General features: G+C 45.8%; 1 protein-coding gene across 1 annotated transcript in view; it reads left to right on the top strand.

Moving 5' to 3' along the window:
* Nucleotides 1-7,097, top strand: part of DHCR24 (24-dehydrocholesterol reductase) — a 35,625-nt gene extending 28,528 nt beyond the window's left edge. Inside the window, exons 7-9 of the mRNA XM_068539962.1 lie at nt 2,410-2,607; nt 2,739-2,917; nt 4,196-7,097. Of these exons, the coding sequence (XP_068396063.1) occupies nt 2,410-2,607; nt 2,739-2,917; nt 4,196-4,349 (531 nt within the window). The 3' untranslated portion in view covers nt 4,350-7,097. The remainder of the gene's footprint in view (nt 1-2,409; nt 2,608-2,738; nt 2,918-4,195) is intronic.
* Nucleotides 7,098-15,905: the final 8,808 nt, after the last annotated feature.

Raw genomic sequence — 15,905 nt, 5'->3', positions numbered from 1 at the left:
AGGAGGGGGGAATTAAGCTCCACCTCTTGAAGCAAGGAGTAGCAGGGAACTCGTGGACGGGTTTTAAAACCACAGAGCTAGATTTCAAAATGAGGTTTGTCTTATATTTCTGTGCTGTTAAACACTAGCCTGTACTGCCTGAAGTTAAAGGAAGAATCTGGAAGGATGGGTGTTTTACTACCAAGATGTGCACACAGGAAGTTTGTTCAGGAGAACTCTGGTGATCCTCAGCTGCGAGAGGAAAGGGAAGCAGGGCCGGGAAGAGGGAAAAGCGGAGGCGTGAGGCAGTCACAACAAAGACCTCAGCCAACCCAAGGGAGCTCTGGGGCCGGATGGCCCTCCAGAGCTGTCCCACCTTGAGGCCAGGGGGCTAGGACTTTGCAGCCCCACCCCGTGAAGGGTGACCTTGGAGATATTGCATGTTGGGTTCCAGACCACTGCAATAAAGCAAATATCACAATAAAGTGAGTTACATGAATTTTTTGGTTTCCCAGGGCATATATATATATTTTTAATTTAATATCTTTATTAGACTATAACTGCTTTACAGTGTTGTCCCAGCGCATATAAAAGTTATGTTTACACTATACTGTAGCCTATTAAGTGGGCACTAGCATTATGTCTAAAAAAAAGGGCATACCTTAATTTAAAAATGCTTTATTGCTAAAAAATGCTAACCATTATCTGAGCCGTCAGCAAGTCAGAGTAGTGACATCAAAGATCACTGATCAAAGATCAGAAGTGCAATAAAACGAGGTCTATCTGTACAGTGTCAGGCATCCAGGACAAAGAATGCAGTAGCGCTCTGTGTGCTGACGCCCAGGATACAGTGATAAGCAGGAGGCTAGTAGACGCTGCCATTTGTGACTTGTGTTTTTTTTAAGCCCATGGACTTGTCTGTGCATCGAATGTCTCTAGAAGGGTACACAAATAATTCCTAAGAATGGTTGCCTTTGTGGAGGGGAAAGAGATTGGGATGGAGGAGGAATGATGAGTGGTCAGGGCTGTGAGGGAAACGGGGTCACGGCTTAGGCTTTGAGGGGAATTTCTGCTATGGGCCTGTGTGGCTTTTCCAAGGACAACCAAGGGAACAATAAAAGCCACGCTATTTCCTGAGCTCCTGTTGTGAGCCAGGAACTGGTGTAGGAGCCGGAATCTAACAGAGAAGAGAGCAGACAGGCCCCTCCCTCCCTCATGGGAGTGGGCTGGTGATCAGAGGAGATGATTCCAGGGGAGGGGAGGGGAGGGGAGGGGAAAGGAGAGGAGGAGTCATGCAGCCTCTGAAGCTTAGCATGGGGGCTTCTTTGGGCAGCCACCACTGACCCTAGTCTGACGTGGACCCTTTTATGAGCTGCCTCTGCATCTCTCTGTTGCAGCTCTTCCCACCTGAGGTCAGGGACCACGTCTCAATGATCTGGGTATCCCCAGCACCCAGCACAGAAGCTGGCACCTGAGCACATAGGCGCCTCATAATTGTCTAACGAATGAAGGAATGTCCTTGGCTTCGAGGACCCAGGAGCTATGAGGATGGGGTAGCAGGTGCACGCTGGCAGCCCTCAGGAAGACGGCAGACTGGGAGCAGGGAGGACGATCATGAATGGGGGGCTCCTCCCTTGTGGAGGTTTGAGGCGTGGAAGAGGAAGGACAGCCCTGCTCGGGGGGTTTCCCAAGAGGCCAGCTTTGGGGAGGCAGGCGGGGTGGCACTGTGCAGGGCCACAGGAACAAGAGAAAGTGGCTAGCTCTGCCTAGGATTGAAGGTAGCTGTCAAGCTTGGCCTTGACAGGTGAGCAAGAATTTGCTGTTGTGTGTATGGAGGGATGGGGAGCAGTGACATTTTAATAGGGGCGTCAGAGAAGGCCTCTCAGGAGATGCTGTAGACCGAAGGGCTCATCGTTGAACCTGAGCCAGACCTTCCCCACCTCAGTGGGAGCCGTCTCTGGCGGTGTGACCTTAGGGAAATTGCTTAAGCTCTCTGAGTATCCATCCCTCTTGCCATTCAACAGCATTCTCAAACATTTATGGAATGCCTGCTCTGTGCCAGCCACACTGACCTCAGCAACTAGAACAGCAATGATAGCTTCGTTGTTATTTTGCTTCAGGCAATGGGCTGAGTGCCTTCCATTTGGTATCTTACCATTCATTCTCACAAGCCCCATTTTGCAGATCAGGAAACTGAGCTCAGAGAGGTTAAGTCCCCAGCCCAAGATCATCATCATAGCTGGTAAATGCCGGAGCTGGGAATCAAACCCAGATCCGGCTGGGTAAATCCTGGGTACCACCACGCCCCCCCAGATAGGAGTGGACCCGTCACATTTCTGTCCAGCACCAGAGGAGGACCCGGCCCCTGGCACGTGGGGACACTGGGCCCTGCTGAGTTCCTTCTCTCCATCCCCAACCCTTGTCTTTCAGGACATCATCCCCTTTGGCAACAACCCCGTCTTCCGCTACCTCTTTGGTTGGATGGTGCCTCCCAAGATCTCCCTCCTGAAACTGACCCAGGGCGAGACGCTGCGCAAGCTGTACGAGCAGCACCACGTGGTGCAGGACATGCTGGTGCCCATGAAGTGCCTGCCGCGGGCCCTGCACACCTTCCACAGCGACATCCACGTGAGCCGGGCCGGGAGCTCAGCGGGGACGTGGGGGTGAGGGTGGCGTGTGAGCAGCAGAGAGAGGGGAGCGCCGCAGGGCCTGCCACCCGGGGGAGGAAAAGCACCAACACGCCCCCCCCGGCCCCCCAGGTCTACCCCATCTGGCTGTGCCCATTCATCCTGCCCAGCCAGCCGGGCCTGGTGCACCCCAAGGGAGACGAGGCCGAGCTCTACGTCGACATTGGTGCCTATGGGGAGCCGCGCGTGAAGCACTTTGAGGCCCGGTCCTGCATGAGGCAGTTGGAGAAGTTCGTCCGAAGTGTGCACGGGTAAGCGAGTGCCCAGAGTGTGGCCGTCAGCCACAGAGCGCTGCCCTGGGGGGGGGCGGCGCGTGGAAGGCCAAGGCGCCAGCTCCACAGCCAGACCCTCGGGCGCTGAGTGACCCCTCGGATTCGGGAAGGGAGTTGGGAGATTCTAAGGAGGTGGAATTGCAGGCGTTCTCGCCCTTCCCCTTGCTGCATCCCCCCTCCTCCAGTGAGCACACCAGCAGTCCCCTGGCTGCTCGAGCCAGGGGTCGCCCCACTACCCACCCCAGCGCAGGCCATGGGGGTGCTTTAGACGTGTCCAGGGGCTCCCACTCCAGGTTGGAGGCCAAAGCTGAGGAGGGGGGGTACTCAGGACCATGAAAGTCACACAGAGGCCTGGACAGAGCATTGCTCAGAAACGTCCTGGAACAAACCGTGGACGTGCAAAATCCACGTGGACGAATCTCAAAATAATTATGCTGACGGAAAGAAGCCAGGAAAAAAAGAGTACTGTATGATTCTATTTATATATATATATTTTATTTATATAAAATTCTGGAAAATGCAGATGAACCCATGGTGACAGAAGGCAGGTCTGCCTGGGATTGTGGAGGGTGATGGACAGACAACACAGGGGAATTCGGGGCATGAAGAAAGTTTGGGGGTGATGGATATGGCCGTTATCTGGACTGAGGTGACAGTTTCAAGGTTATAGACATACATCAAACTTATCAAGCAGTACGTTTCTCTTTTTTTAATTTATTAAAAAAAATTTTTTTGCTTGTTTTATTTATTTATGTTATTGAAGTATAGTTGATGTACAATATTATATGTTTAGTGATTCACAATTTTTAAAGGTCATACTCTATTTATAGTTATTATAAAATATTGGCTATATTCCCTGTGTTGTACCATATATCCTTGTAGCTTCAAGTTGTACACTTTCATTATGTGCAGTTTATTGAACGTCAAAAAAGAGAGAGAAAGCAGCCTGGCGACCACATCAGGGAGACGGGCATGCAGTGCACTGCATTCTACTCCTGACTCTGCCTCCACTGCCACTTAAAGCCCTGAGCCCAGATTCCCCGTCTGTAAAATGGGGATAAAAATTCCTGCACCAGCCTCAACCACTAGCTCATTAGGGGGATTAAACAAGAGAAAGCCTCCAAAAGCGCGTCCTGCCCTGCAGCAGGCGGTGCGTTAGGGGCGCATTAGGGATGGTTGGGGTTCTTTGCGTCCCTTTCCCCTCCCCGCCCCTCTTACCCCCGTCCCCAAGTCCTCACCCTTGTGTCTGCGCTGCAGGTTCCAGATGCTGTATGCCGACTGCTACATGGACCGGGAGGAGTTCTGGGAGATGTTTGATGGCTCCCTGTACCATAGGCTGCGGAAACAGCTCGGCTGCCAGGACGCCTTCCCTGAGGTCTATGACAAGATCTGCAAGGCTGCCAGGCACTGAGCCGGAGCCCACCCGGAAGGAGGCGGACGCGAGGGTGGACCCTGTCCCCAGGGCCAGAAGGCATCTTCCCTTCACTCAAGCTTGGCTGCTCTGCCAGATCCACACTTTCAGAAAGAAACCCCTCCAGAAACCCCACCCAGATGGCCCCGACAGCTTGCTCCCAGATTTCAGGGGCAGCCAAGTAGAGTGGAAAGGACATGAGATTTGGAGTCAGACGAACCCGAGTCTAGTTCCCAGTTCTGCCACTCATTAGCTGTGTGACTCTGAGTGAGTCACTCAGCCACTCTGAGCCCTGCTCCTCATCTGTTGAAAGCGGGTAATGCTATCTGCCTGCAGTTGTCATCTAAGTCAAGCACCTGTCGCAGCAGAGGTGCTGGAGAATTGGCAGCTGCTGTTAGCACGGCTTCCCACTCAGCATCACGTCGGACTAAAGTGCTTTGGATTCAGTGGTGGAGTCCGGGAAGGCTCCATGTTAGGTCACCTGGGCTCGGGTTTGGCTGAAGGGGGTGTCCTCGAGTTGCGCTGCCATCGATTGTCAGCTGCAAGACCTCCTCGCGGAGGGAAGGAAGGAAGGTTCCTCTCCATCCCTGGGGTCTTGGGAGGGCAACAGATGGGGCGGGCGGGCGGGCCCAAGATGCGCTGTGCCAAAGCCAGGTCTGATTCCAAAGTTCTCCCTGCCATGCTCGGTGGCGCCTTGCCCCTTCCTCCTTCACGCTCAGGCTTGCAGGCCCACTGCAGCCGTTGCCCGAGTCCGCTCAGAGGGGACTGTGTCGTTGGAGAAGACACTTCAGGGTTGAATCCTGGCCGGGCCCAGGCCTGGGACACCTGCCCAGGCTGGGTGAGTGGTTTCTGCTCTGAATTGACTCCAGAGGACCTGGGCTTGTTCTTGGCTCTCCACCCTCCATGGCTCTTGTTCCCAGAACCCGCTTTGTCATGGTGGGGTTGTGTCCTCTGCTCTGCAGTAGGGTTGGGAGTTGGGGGGTGGGACCACGCCCAGCAGGACAATGGAGCCGCCGTCCCTCGGTTTCGTGGGGTTCCTCACTGCGGGGCTGAAAGAAAACAGCATCAACTTGATTTCTCCAACCACTCATCCCCCCCTTTTTTTCTTTCTCCCCCCGCCCCCAACTGTAGTTAATTTTAGTGCCTTACAAATCCTAAGCTCAGAGAAAAGTTAGCTCCATTTCCGTTCCAGAGGGAAGGAAACCTTCCCAGGTCCCTGCCCACCTAGTAGAGCTTGGTTGTTTATGCAGCTCCGTCTTAAGAACTGCCCAGCCTCAGCTGAAAACCCAGAATCTGAGAGGGAATTGTGTAAGGGAAGCTGGAATTAAGTGAACTGTGCCAGGCAGTGACATTTTGGGGGAGAGAGAGAGAGCACTGCACCAGGAGCCAGGAGGCCTGGGTTTCAGCCCTTGCTGTATTCTTCACGAGCTCTGCACCCGTGGGCAAGTCATTTGTCCCTCTGAGCTGTAGTTTCCTCATCTGTCACATCAGCACACACAAGACCACCTGAGGCCGTTCTGCTTTAGAAGTGCAGAGCTGTCTTAAACACCATGACTGCAAACCCCATGAAAAGCCTCTTGTGTGGATAGTCAGAGGAAAAACAAATGATCTAAGTGGACACTTGGGGGTTGTCTGACATTTAAGGTCCTTCCTTCAGCCCAAGGCCAGCTCTCATCTTTTCAGAAAGGCGCATCCATGGCCTGCAAGGAAGTGTCAGTCTTGTCACCACAGGTTGCCAGAATCCTCCCAGAGCCATGCTTTGGCTGCCGAGGCTCACTCATCCTGCCCTGGGCTTGGCATGCTGTAGTCTCTTGGCGTGGTCCTGGGAGTTCTGGGCGCATTCAGGGCACTCAGAAGGTAGAGGAACCACTCTTCCCCATTTGGCCTCTGGAGGGGGCATAAGAAAAAAATAAGAAACCTCATTTTCTCGCTTGTATGCAAAGCACGTGAATACTGGCATTAGCTCTCCTAGTGGGCCCGTGGGCTTCCCGCTCGGCGCTAAACTGATGATCCTACTTGCTGTAGAGGAATGGTGAGCCTGAGCTAGGTTAGCCCAACAGGTAAGGCCCCGTCCTTTCACCAGTGGGGCCTCCGTCCCTGGGCCCCTGGGAGTGTGGCCAGAGATGCCAGCAGCTTCTGTTATCCTCAGTCCTACAAACCAAAATCCTGCCCTTCACAGACCTCCCTCGGAACCCGGGGCTCGGAAGGGAGGGTCTGGGGATCACACCAGCCTCAGGTTAGTGTTTTGTTTCAGTGATCTCTTGCCTGGAAAGGGGCAGTCTTCCAAGCATGTTGAGCTGAGTGACCAGCTCTTTCTTGTAGCCAGTCTTGTCACTACCCATCAGGTGGTGGTTTCAGGTGGAATTAAACTTGGCACGTGGCGGGGGTGGGGCAGCGTGTGTGGAAAGTATAAGAAGAGGCCTCTCCCTTCCGGAACGCTGAGTTTCTCTGCATGAAGGTTTTCTGTAAAATCCGGATTCTAGCCAGTTTCTTTGGATGGAAGGATGCATAATCTAATTAGCTGTTACTGAAAGGGAAGGGGTGGGGATGGCGGTGGCAGTGAATGCTGTGTGATTTTTAGTTTTTTCCTTAATCGTGGGGACCATGGAAAAAGGCATGGGTCCCCCCACCCCCACCCCCAGCAGGCTCTTGCAGCTGCAGGCGCTGTGCCTACTGTCTGAACACTTCATGTCCCTATGGCTGTGTGGCCACTGCTTCTGTAAGAATAAAAGTGTGATCTGGAAAGTAGCCTTTGTTGTTTCTTGCTCTGGGGACCACGACGTGGAGGCACTCTTGGCTCAAGTGCAGGCTCCAGTTGCCCTCTGAACCCGCGAGGGCTGGAAGATGGCGTGGGGGAAGGGACAGGTATGTTAGGGCAGAGGGACCAGGGTGATTTTCTTAACTTTTTGAATTTCCGTCATCGTCACAATGATCTGGCGTAGATGTTGATAACATTCCCCTATCTGCAGGGTGGAGAACAGGCTACAAGGAAAAACTTGGAAGCTAGGAGACCAGTGAGAAGAGTTCAGGTGAGGTGGGGCTCAGATCGAGGTGGGGCTGTGCTTTTTAAGGCACCAGACATGACTGTCAGAAGCTCTGGGCCGCAGTCCTGGCTTTGTCACTTGGATGACCTAACTAATTTTGGCAAATCAGTTAATCCTATTGAGACTCTTTCCTCATTTACTGGTAGAGACCACTAACTGTCCACTAAAACCCATTCCTCCCTTTGAGCACACCACTGGACTACATTTCCCAGCCTCCCTCGCCCTCAGATGTGCCCTTGTGTTAGAGTTGCTCCAGGAGAATGTGAGCAGAAGTGGTAAAGCCCTGTGTGAGGTTCTCCTGGCTCTTCTGTTATTTGGACGCAGATGACAGCCAGGCCATAGGTGGCAGCAGAGTCACAAGGGGAAGGAGCTAGATCCCTGAATCACTATGGAGAACTGCCCACCAACCTGAACTTTGGCCTGGTCTGGGAACAAGAAATAAATAAACTTTTACTGTACTTGAGTCGCTGCATATTCAGGACTATTTGTTAGAGCAATTTCGCTCACCCTAATTGTTACAGGTCATCAGGCTTAAATGAACAGAGACACAAGGGTTGAGTTTAGCGCAATAAAGTTTTATGCAAATGCATAGATACACGTGATGGACATTTTCCTAAAATATATGTGATGTCAGGGTCCCATCCTAAAGTTGTTTGAGAGGAACCCCTTAGGAAATTCTTTTTCCAATTGTTCAGTTTCACAAATCAGGATTTGTAAATTCTCCTTAAAGGAGGAGAAATCTTTACTGTCCTTAAAACAGATTTTGTAGTTGAAACCTGAAATAACACCTTACATTTGAATAGCATGCAACATACAATATCTTCTTTAATCCTCACAGTCCTGTAACAAAAGCAGGTCAGTTTTTTATCCACATTTTACAGATGAGGAAAGTGAAGCTCAGGAAGGGTCAAGTGATTTGCCTAGAGGCCACATTGCGGCCATTAACGAGTTAAACAAGGATGCAGACTCATTAGTCTTAAAACATCAAAATGCTTCAAGAGCCTCACCCCGAGCTAGTTGAGACCGTAGCTCCAGGTCTAGAAACAGTGAAATGAGACCCTTGGCTGAGCCCCACACGTAGTGGGGAGTCAGGAATGTCTTCATGAACTCAGCTCAGAAAGGAAGCCACTAGGGATCAGCAGAGGGTTCTGCTTTGACCCAAAGCATTTCCTTCTGCAAGGGAACCGTCTTGCCCCACCAGAGCCTGTGGGCACTGTGGGCAGTGTCCAGACACCAACATTCATGCCAGAGTTGCAACAGTTGGTTCGCCAAACTTGGCTTATATAAGAAAAGTCACACATGCATGCACACACACACACACACGTACACACACTACACAAGTTAAATGTAGATGTGTTTCAAAAATATGTTTTCTAGGGCTTTCCTGGTGGCGCAGTGGTTGAGAATCTGCCTGCCAATGCAGGGGACATGGGTTCGAGCCGTGGTCTGGGAAGATCCCACATGCCGCGGAGCAACTGAGCCCGTGCGCCACAACTACTGAGCCTGCGCGTCTGGAGCCTGTGCTCCGCAACAAGAGAGGCCGCGATAGCGAGAGGCCCGCGCACCGTGATGAAGAGTGGCCCCTGTTTGCCGCAACTAGAGAAAGCCCTCGCACAGAAACGAAGACCCAACACAGCCAAAAATAAATTAATTAATTTAAAAAAAATTTTTTTTTTTAATATGTTTTCTAGCTATGTCCTGGTGTTAAGATGGCCTACAGGTTTCATCCTGTAGGATCGCTGTAGTCATTGCAGGTTGTGAAAGATTGGGAGGCTTTGTTGGGGTCTAGGAGGTGGTATTTTGATGCTATGGACTGTTTGTGACCTGAAATTCATATGTTGACAGTGTCATGGAATTGGGAGTTGGGCCTTTTGGGAGGTAATTAGGCCATGAGGGTGGAACCCTCATGATAGGAGTGGTGTCCTAAGAAGAGAAATGAAACAGCTAGCCCTCTCTGTGAGGATACAAGATGCCCATCTGCAGACCAGGAAGAGGGCTCTCATCAGATCTTCCAGCACCTTGATCTTGGACTTCCCAGCCTCCAGAACCATGCAAAATAAATTGTTGTATAAGCCATGCAATCTGTGGTAATTTATTATAGCAGCCTGAACTGCTGATGACTGATGGTTTGAAGATAGTTGAGCCAAGGAACCCAGAAATAGCTGAATCCTGCTCTGCCCATCATACTCCTCCCCATGGGTTTCCCTAGGGGGCAGATCCAAGGGAATGATAAAGAAAAAAAAAATGGGGCACTGTAAGATAATAAAAATAAATAAATAAATATAGATATAAATGTATATCTATCTATAGATAGAGAGATAGAGAGATAGATAGCTGAAAGATAGATACTCCTGGTTCCTGACAGTGAACTCCTAAATCTCTTGGAATCTCCTGGGTAATGGGGTGTCTTTTGTTCTAATGAGGTGACTCTGGGTGGGCACCTGGATTGCTCTTGGATGGGGGCTGGTCACCAGAATGACCAAGCCATGATTTCAGCCCCTGCCACCACCACCCCCATCCTCCAGGGTGGGGAGAGGGGCTGGAAATGGAGTTAATAATTGATCCTGCCTGATTAGGCATGTTCCTGATTTTGTAAGACCATTCTTTCTTCTATATACGAAGGAACCATGAACAGAGCTCACAACCATCTCCTGCATATAATCTGTAACAGAATTGCAGGGATTGGCAGTAAAAGCAAATAAAGTCAGCAATCTAGGGATCAATGACCACAGCCTGAATCACTCTTGGTTGACCAATTAAACAACAGATAGTTGTGCATTCGTTGTATGCTTGGCACTATGCTAGGCATCCCAGCATTACAACAACAGGTAATCTCTGAAATTGCTAACTCTCTGTTTTGCCACTTTGACTCATATGAAGGACTTGAGGTATATCAAGCATATTTGCAGCTTAACTGATGAGTAAACAGAGTGGGTAATACTTACCCCCAAATCCTTAAAATAAGAAGAATAAGCAACACTTTATAGGATTTGCTTATAGGGGTCTTCTCCAAACTTCTGGTGGATGCCTGCAATTCCTCCATTAGAGTCCCATCTTGTTAATATAAGGGTTAAAATGCAAATAACTTCAGAAAGGAAAACATTAAGTTGTTTTTAATCAATTATGCCTCCTTGTTAATAAAATACTTAGGAGTAAGTTTTTAGGAAGACAGGATGAGAGCAAGAAGGAGTGTAGGAAAGAGGCATTGGCAAGTGGGTAAAAGGTTGAACTGAATGTTGAGAAAATGAGTGATTCCACAGGGCTGACTCAAATAAGTTATGAATTATTGTTTTGGATGAGCAAAATTAAGGTAGATTGTTACATAAGAATAGAAAAATAGAGAAGCAAGAAAAACTACAATCCTGCAGCCTGTGGAACAAAAACCACATTCACAGAAAGATAGACAAGATGAAAAGGCAGAGGGCTATATACCAGCTGAAGGAACAAGAAAAAAACCCCAGAGAAACAACTAAATGAAGTGGAGATAGGCAACCTTCCAGAAAAAGAATTCAGAATAATGATAGTGAAGATGATTCAGGACCTCGGAATAAGAATGGAGGCAAAGACTGAGAAGATGCAAGAAATGATTAACAAAGACCTAGAAGAATTAAAGAACAAACAAACAGAGATGACCAATACAATAACTGAAATGAAAACTACACTAGAAGGAATCAATAGCAGAATAACTGAGGCAGAAGAACGGATAAGTGACCTGGAAGACAGAATGGTGGAATTCACTGCTGCAGAACAGACTAAAGAAAAAAGAATGAAAAGAAATGAAGACAGCCTAAGAGACCTCTGGGACAACATTAAACGCAACAACATTTGCATTATAGGGGTCCCAGAAGGAGAAGAGAGAGAGAAAGGACCAGAGAAAATATTTGAAGAGATTATAGTTGAAAACTTCCCTAACATGGGAAAGGAAATAGCCACCCAAGTCCAGGAAGCGCAGAGAGTCCCATACAGGATTAACCCAAGGAGAAACACGCCAAGACACATAGTAATCAAATTGGCAAAAATTAAAGACAAAAAATAAATAAATAAATAAAGACAAAGAAAAATTATTGAAAGCAGCAAGGGAAAAACGCAGATAACATAAAAGGGAACTCCCATAAGGTTAACAGCTGAGTTCTCAGCAGAAACTCTACAAGCCAGAAGGGAGTGGCATGATATTCTTAAAGTGATGAAAGGGAAGAACCTACAACCAAGATTACTCTACCCAGCAAGGATCTCATTTAGATTTGATGGAGAAATCAAAAGCTTTACAGACAAGCAAAAGCTAAGAGAATTCAGCACCACCAAACCAGCTCTACAACAAATGCTGAAGGAACTTCTCTAAATGGGAAACACAAGAGAAGTAAAGGACCTACAAAAACAAACCCAAAACAATTAAGAAAATGGTCATAGGAACATACATATCGATAATTACCTTAAACGTGAATGGATTAAATGCTCCAACCAAAAGACACAGGCTTGCTGAATGGATACAAAAACAAGACCCATATATATGCTGTCTACAAGAGACCCACTTCAGACCTAGGGACACATACAGACTGAAAGTGAGGGGATGGAAAAAGATATTCCATGCAAAAGGAAATCAAAAGAAAGCTGGAGTAGCAATACTCATATCAGATAAATTAGACTTTAAAATAAAGAATGTTACAAGAGACAAGGAAGAACACTACATAATGATCAAGGGATCAATCCAAGAAGAAGATATAACAATTATAAATATATATGCATCCAACATAGGAGCACCTCAATACATAAGGCAACTGCTAACAGCTATAAAAGAGGAAATGGACAGTAACACAATAATAGTGGGGGACTTTAACACCTCACTTACACCAATGGACAGATCACCCAAAATGAAAATAAATAAGGAAACAGAAGCTTTAAATGACACAATAGACCAGATAGATTTAATTGATATTTATAGGACATTCCATCCAAAAACAGCAGATTACACATTCTTCTCAAGTGCGCATGGAACATTCTCCAGGATAGATCACATCTTGGGTCACAAATCAAGCCTCAGTAAATTTAAGAAAATTGAAATCATATCAAGCATCTTTTCTGACCACAATGCTATGAGATTAGAAATGAATTACAGGGAAAAAAACGTAAAAAACACAAACACATGGAGGCTAAACAATACGTTACTAAATAACCAAGAGATCACTGAAGAAATCAAATAGGAAATCAAAAAATACCTAGAGACAAATGACAATGAAAACACGACGACCCAAAACCTATGGGATGCAGCAAAAGCAGTTCTAAGAGGGAAGTTTATAGCTATACAAGCCTACCTAAAGAAACAAGAAAAATCTCAAGTAAACAATCGAACCTTACACCTAAAGAAACTAGAGAAAGAAGAACAAGCAAAACCCAAAGTTAGCAGAAGGAAAGAAATCATAAAGATCAGAGCGGAAATAAATGAAATAGAAACAAAGAAAACAATAGCAAAGATCAATAAAACTAAAAGCTGGTTCTTTGAGAAGATAAACAAAATTGATAAGCCATTAGCCAGACTCATCAAGAAAAAGAGGGAGAGGACTCAAATCAATAAAATCAGAAATGAAAAAGGAGAAGTTACAACAGACACCGCAGAAATACAAAGCATCCTAAGAGACTACTACAAGCAACTCTATGCCAGTAAAATGGACAACCTGGAAGAAATGGACAAATTCTTAGAAAGGTATAACCTTCCAAGACTGAACCAGGAAGAAATAGAAAATATGAACAGACCAATCACAAGTAATGAAATTGAACCTGTGATTAAAAATCTTCCAACAAACAAAAGTCCAGGACCAGATGGCTTCACAGGTGAATTCTATCAAACATTTAGAGAAGAGCTAACACCCATCCTTCTCAAACTCTTCCCAAAAATTGCAGAGGAAGGAACACTCCCAAACTCATTCTATGAGGCCACCATCACCCTGATACCAAAACCAGACAAAGATACTACAAAAAAAGAAAATTACAGACCAATATCACTGCTGAACATAGATGCAAAAATCCTCAACAAAATACTAGCAAGCAGAATCCAACAACACATTAAAAGGATCATACACCACGATCAAGTGGAATTTATCCCAGGGATGCAAGGATTCTTCAATATACGCAAATCAATCAATGTGATACACCATATTAACAAATTGAAGAATGAAAACCATATGATCATCTCAATAGATGCAGAAAAAGCTTTTGACAAAATTCAACATCCATTTATGATAAAAACTCTCCAGAAATTGGGCATAGAGGGAACCTACCTCAACATAATAAAGGCCATATATGACAAACCCACAGCAAACATCGTTCTCAATGGTGAAAAACTGAAAGCATTTCCTCTGAGATCAGGAATGAGACAAGGATGTCCACTCTCACCACTATTATTCAGCATAGTCTTGGAAGTCCTAGCCACGGCAATCAGAGAAGAAAAAGAAATAAAAGGAATACAAATTGGAAAAGAAGAAGTAAAACTGTCACTGTTTGCAGATGACATGATACTATACATAGAGAACCCTAAAAATGCCACCAGAAAACTACTAGAGCTAATCAATGAATTTGGTAAAGTTGCAGGATACAAAATTAATGAACAGAAATCTTTTGCATTCCTATACACTAATGATGAAAAATCTGAAAGAGAAATGAAGGAAACACTCCCATTTACCATTGCAACAAAAAGAATAAAATACCTAGGAATAAACCTACCTAGGGAGACAAAAGACCTGTATGCAGAAAACTATAAGACACTGATGAAAGAAATTAAAGATGATACCAACATCTGGAGAGATATACCATGTTCTTGGATTAGACAAATCAATATTGTGGAAATGACTATACTACCCAAAGTAATCTACAGATTCAATGCAATCCCTATCAAATTACCAATGGCATTTTTTACAGAACTAGAACAAAAAATCTTAAAATTTGTATGGAGACAAAAAAGACCCCGAATAGCCAAAGCAGTCTTGAGGGAAAAAAACGGAGCTGGAGGAATCAGACTGCCTGACTTCAGACTATACTACAAAGCTACAGTAATCAAGACAATATGGTACTGGCACAAAAGCAGAAACATAGGTCAATGGAACGAGATAGAAAGCCCAGAGATAAACCCACGCACCTATGGTCAACTAATCTATGACAAAGGAGGCAAAGATATACAATGGAGAAGAGACAGTCTCTTAAATAAATGGTGCTGGGAAAACTGGACAGCTACATGTAAAAGAATGAAATTAGAACACTCCCTAACACCATACACAAAAATAAACTCAAAATGGATCAAAGACCTAAATGTAAGACCGGACACTATAAAACTCTTAGAGGAAAACATAGGAAGAACACTCTTTGACATAAATCACAGCAAGATCTTTTTTGATCCACCTCCTAGAGTAATGGAAATAAAAACAAAAATAAACAAATGGGACCTAATGAAACTTCAAAGCTTTTGCACAGCAAAGGAAACCATAAACAAGACAAAAAGACAACCCTCAGAATGGGAGAAAATATCTGCAAATGAATCAATGGACAAAGGATTAATCTGCAAAATATATAAACAGCACGTGCAGCTCAATATTAAAGAAACAAACAACCCAATCCAAAAATGGGCAGAAGACCTAAATAGACATTTCTCCAAAGAAGACATACAGATGGCCAAGAAGCACATGAAAAGATGCTCAACATCACTATTTATTAGAGAAATGCAAATCAAAACTACAATGAGGTATCACCTCACACCAGTTAGAATGGGCATCATCAGAAAATCTACAAACAACAAATGCTGGAGAGGGTTTGGAGAAAAGGGAACCCTCCTGCTCTGTTGGTGGGAATGTAAATTGATACAGCCACTATGGAGAACAGTATGGAGGTTCTTTAAAAAACTAAAAATAGAATTACCATATGATCCAGCAATCCCACTACTGGGTATATACCCAGAGAAAACCATAATTCAAAGAGACACATGCACCCCAATGTTCATTGCAGCACTATTTACAATAACCAGGTCATGGAAGCAACCTAAATGCCCATCGACAGATGAATGGATAAAGAAGATGTGGTACATATATACAATGGAATATTACTCAGCCATAAAAAGGAATGAAATTGAGTCATTTGTGGAGACGTGGATGGATCTAGAGACTGTCATACAGAGTGAAGTAAGTCAGAAAGAGAAAAACAAATATCGTATATTAATGCATGTATGTGGAACCTAGAAAAATGGTACAGATGAACCGGTTTGCAGGGCAGAAGTTGAGACACAGATGTAGAGAACAGATGTATGGACACCAAGGGGGATAACCCCGGGAGGGTGGGGATGGTGGTGTGCTGAATTGGGTGATTGGGATTGACATGTATACACTGATGTGTATAAAATTGATGACTAATAAGAACTTGCTGTATAAAAAAAGTAATAATAAAAAAAAATTACTAGGATTTTGATTGGTATTGAATCTATACATGAATTTGAGGGAATTGACATCTCAAAAACATTGAGTCTTTTGATCCATGA

Source organism: Eschrichtius robustus, chromosome 3 (genome assembly GCF_028021215.1).
Source record: "Eschrichtius robustus isolate mEscRob2 chromosome 3, mEscRob2.pri, whole genome shotgun sequence".
NCBI classification, from domain to species: Eukaryota; Metazoa; Chordata; class Mammalia; order Artiodactyla; family Eschrichtiidae; genus Eschrichtius; species Eschrichtius robustus.
Note: the sequence above shows the minus strand (reverse complement) of the source record. Positions and strands in the feature narration are given on the sequence as shown.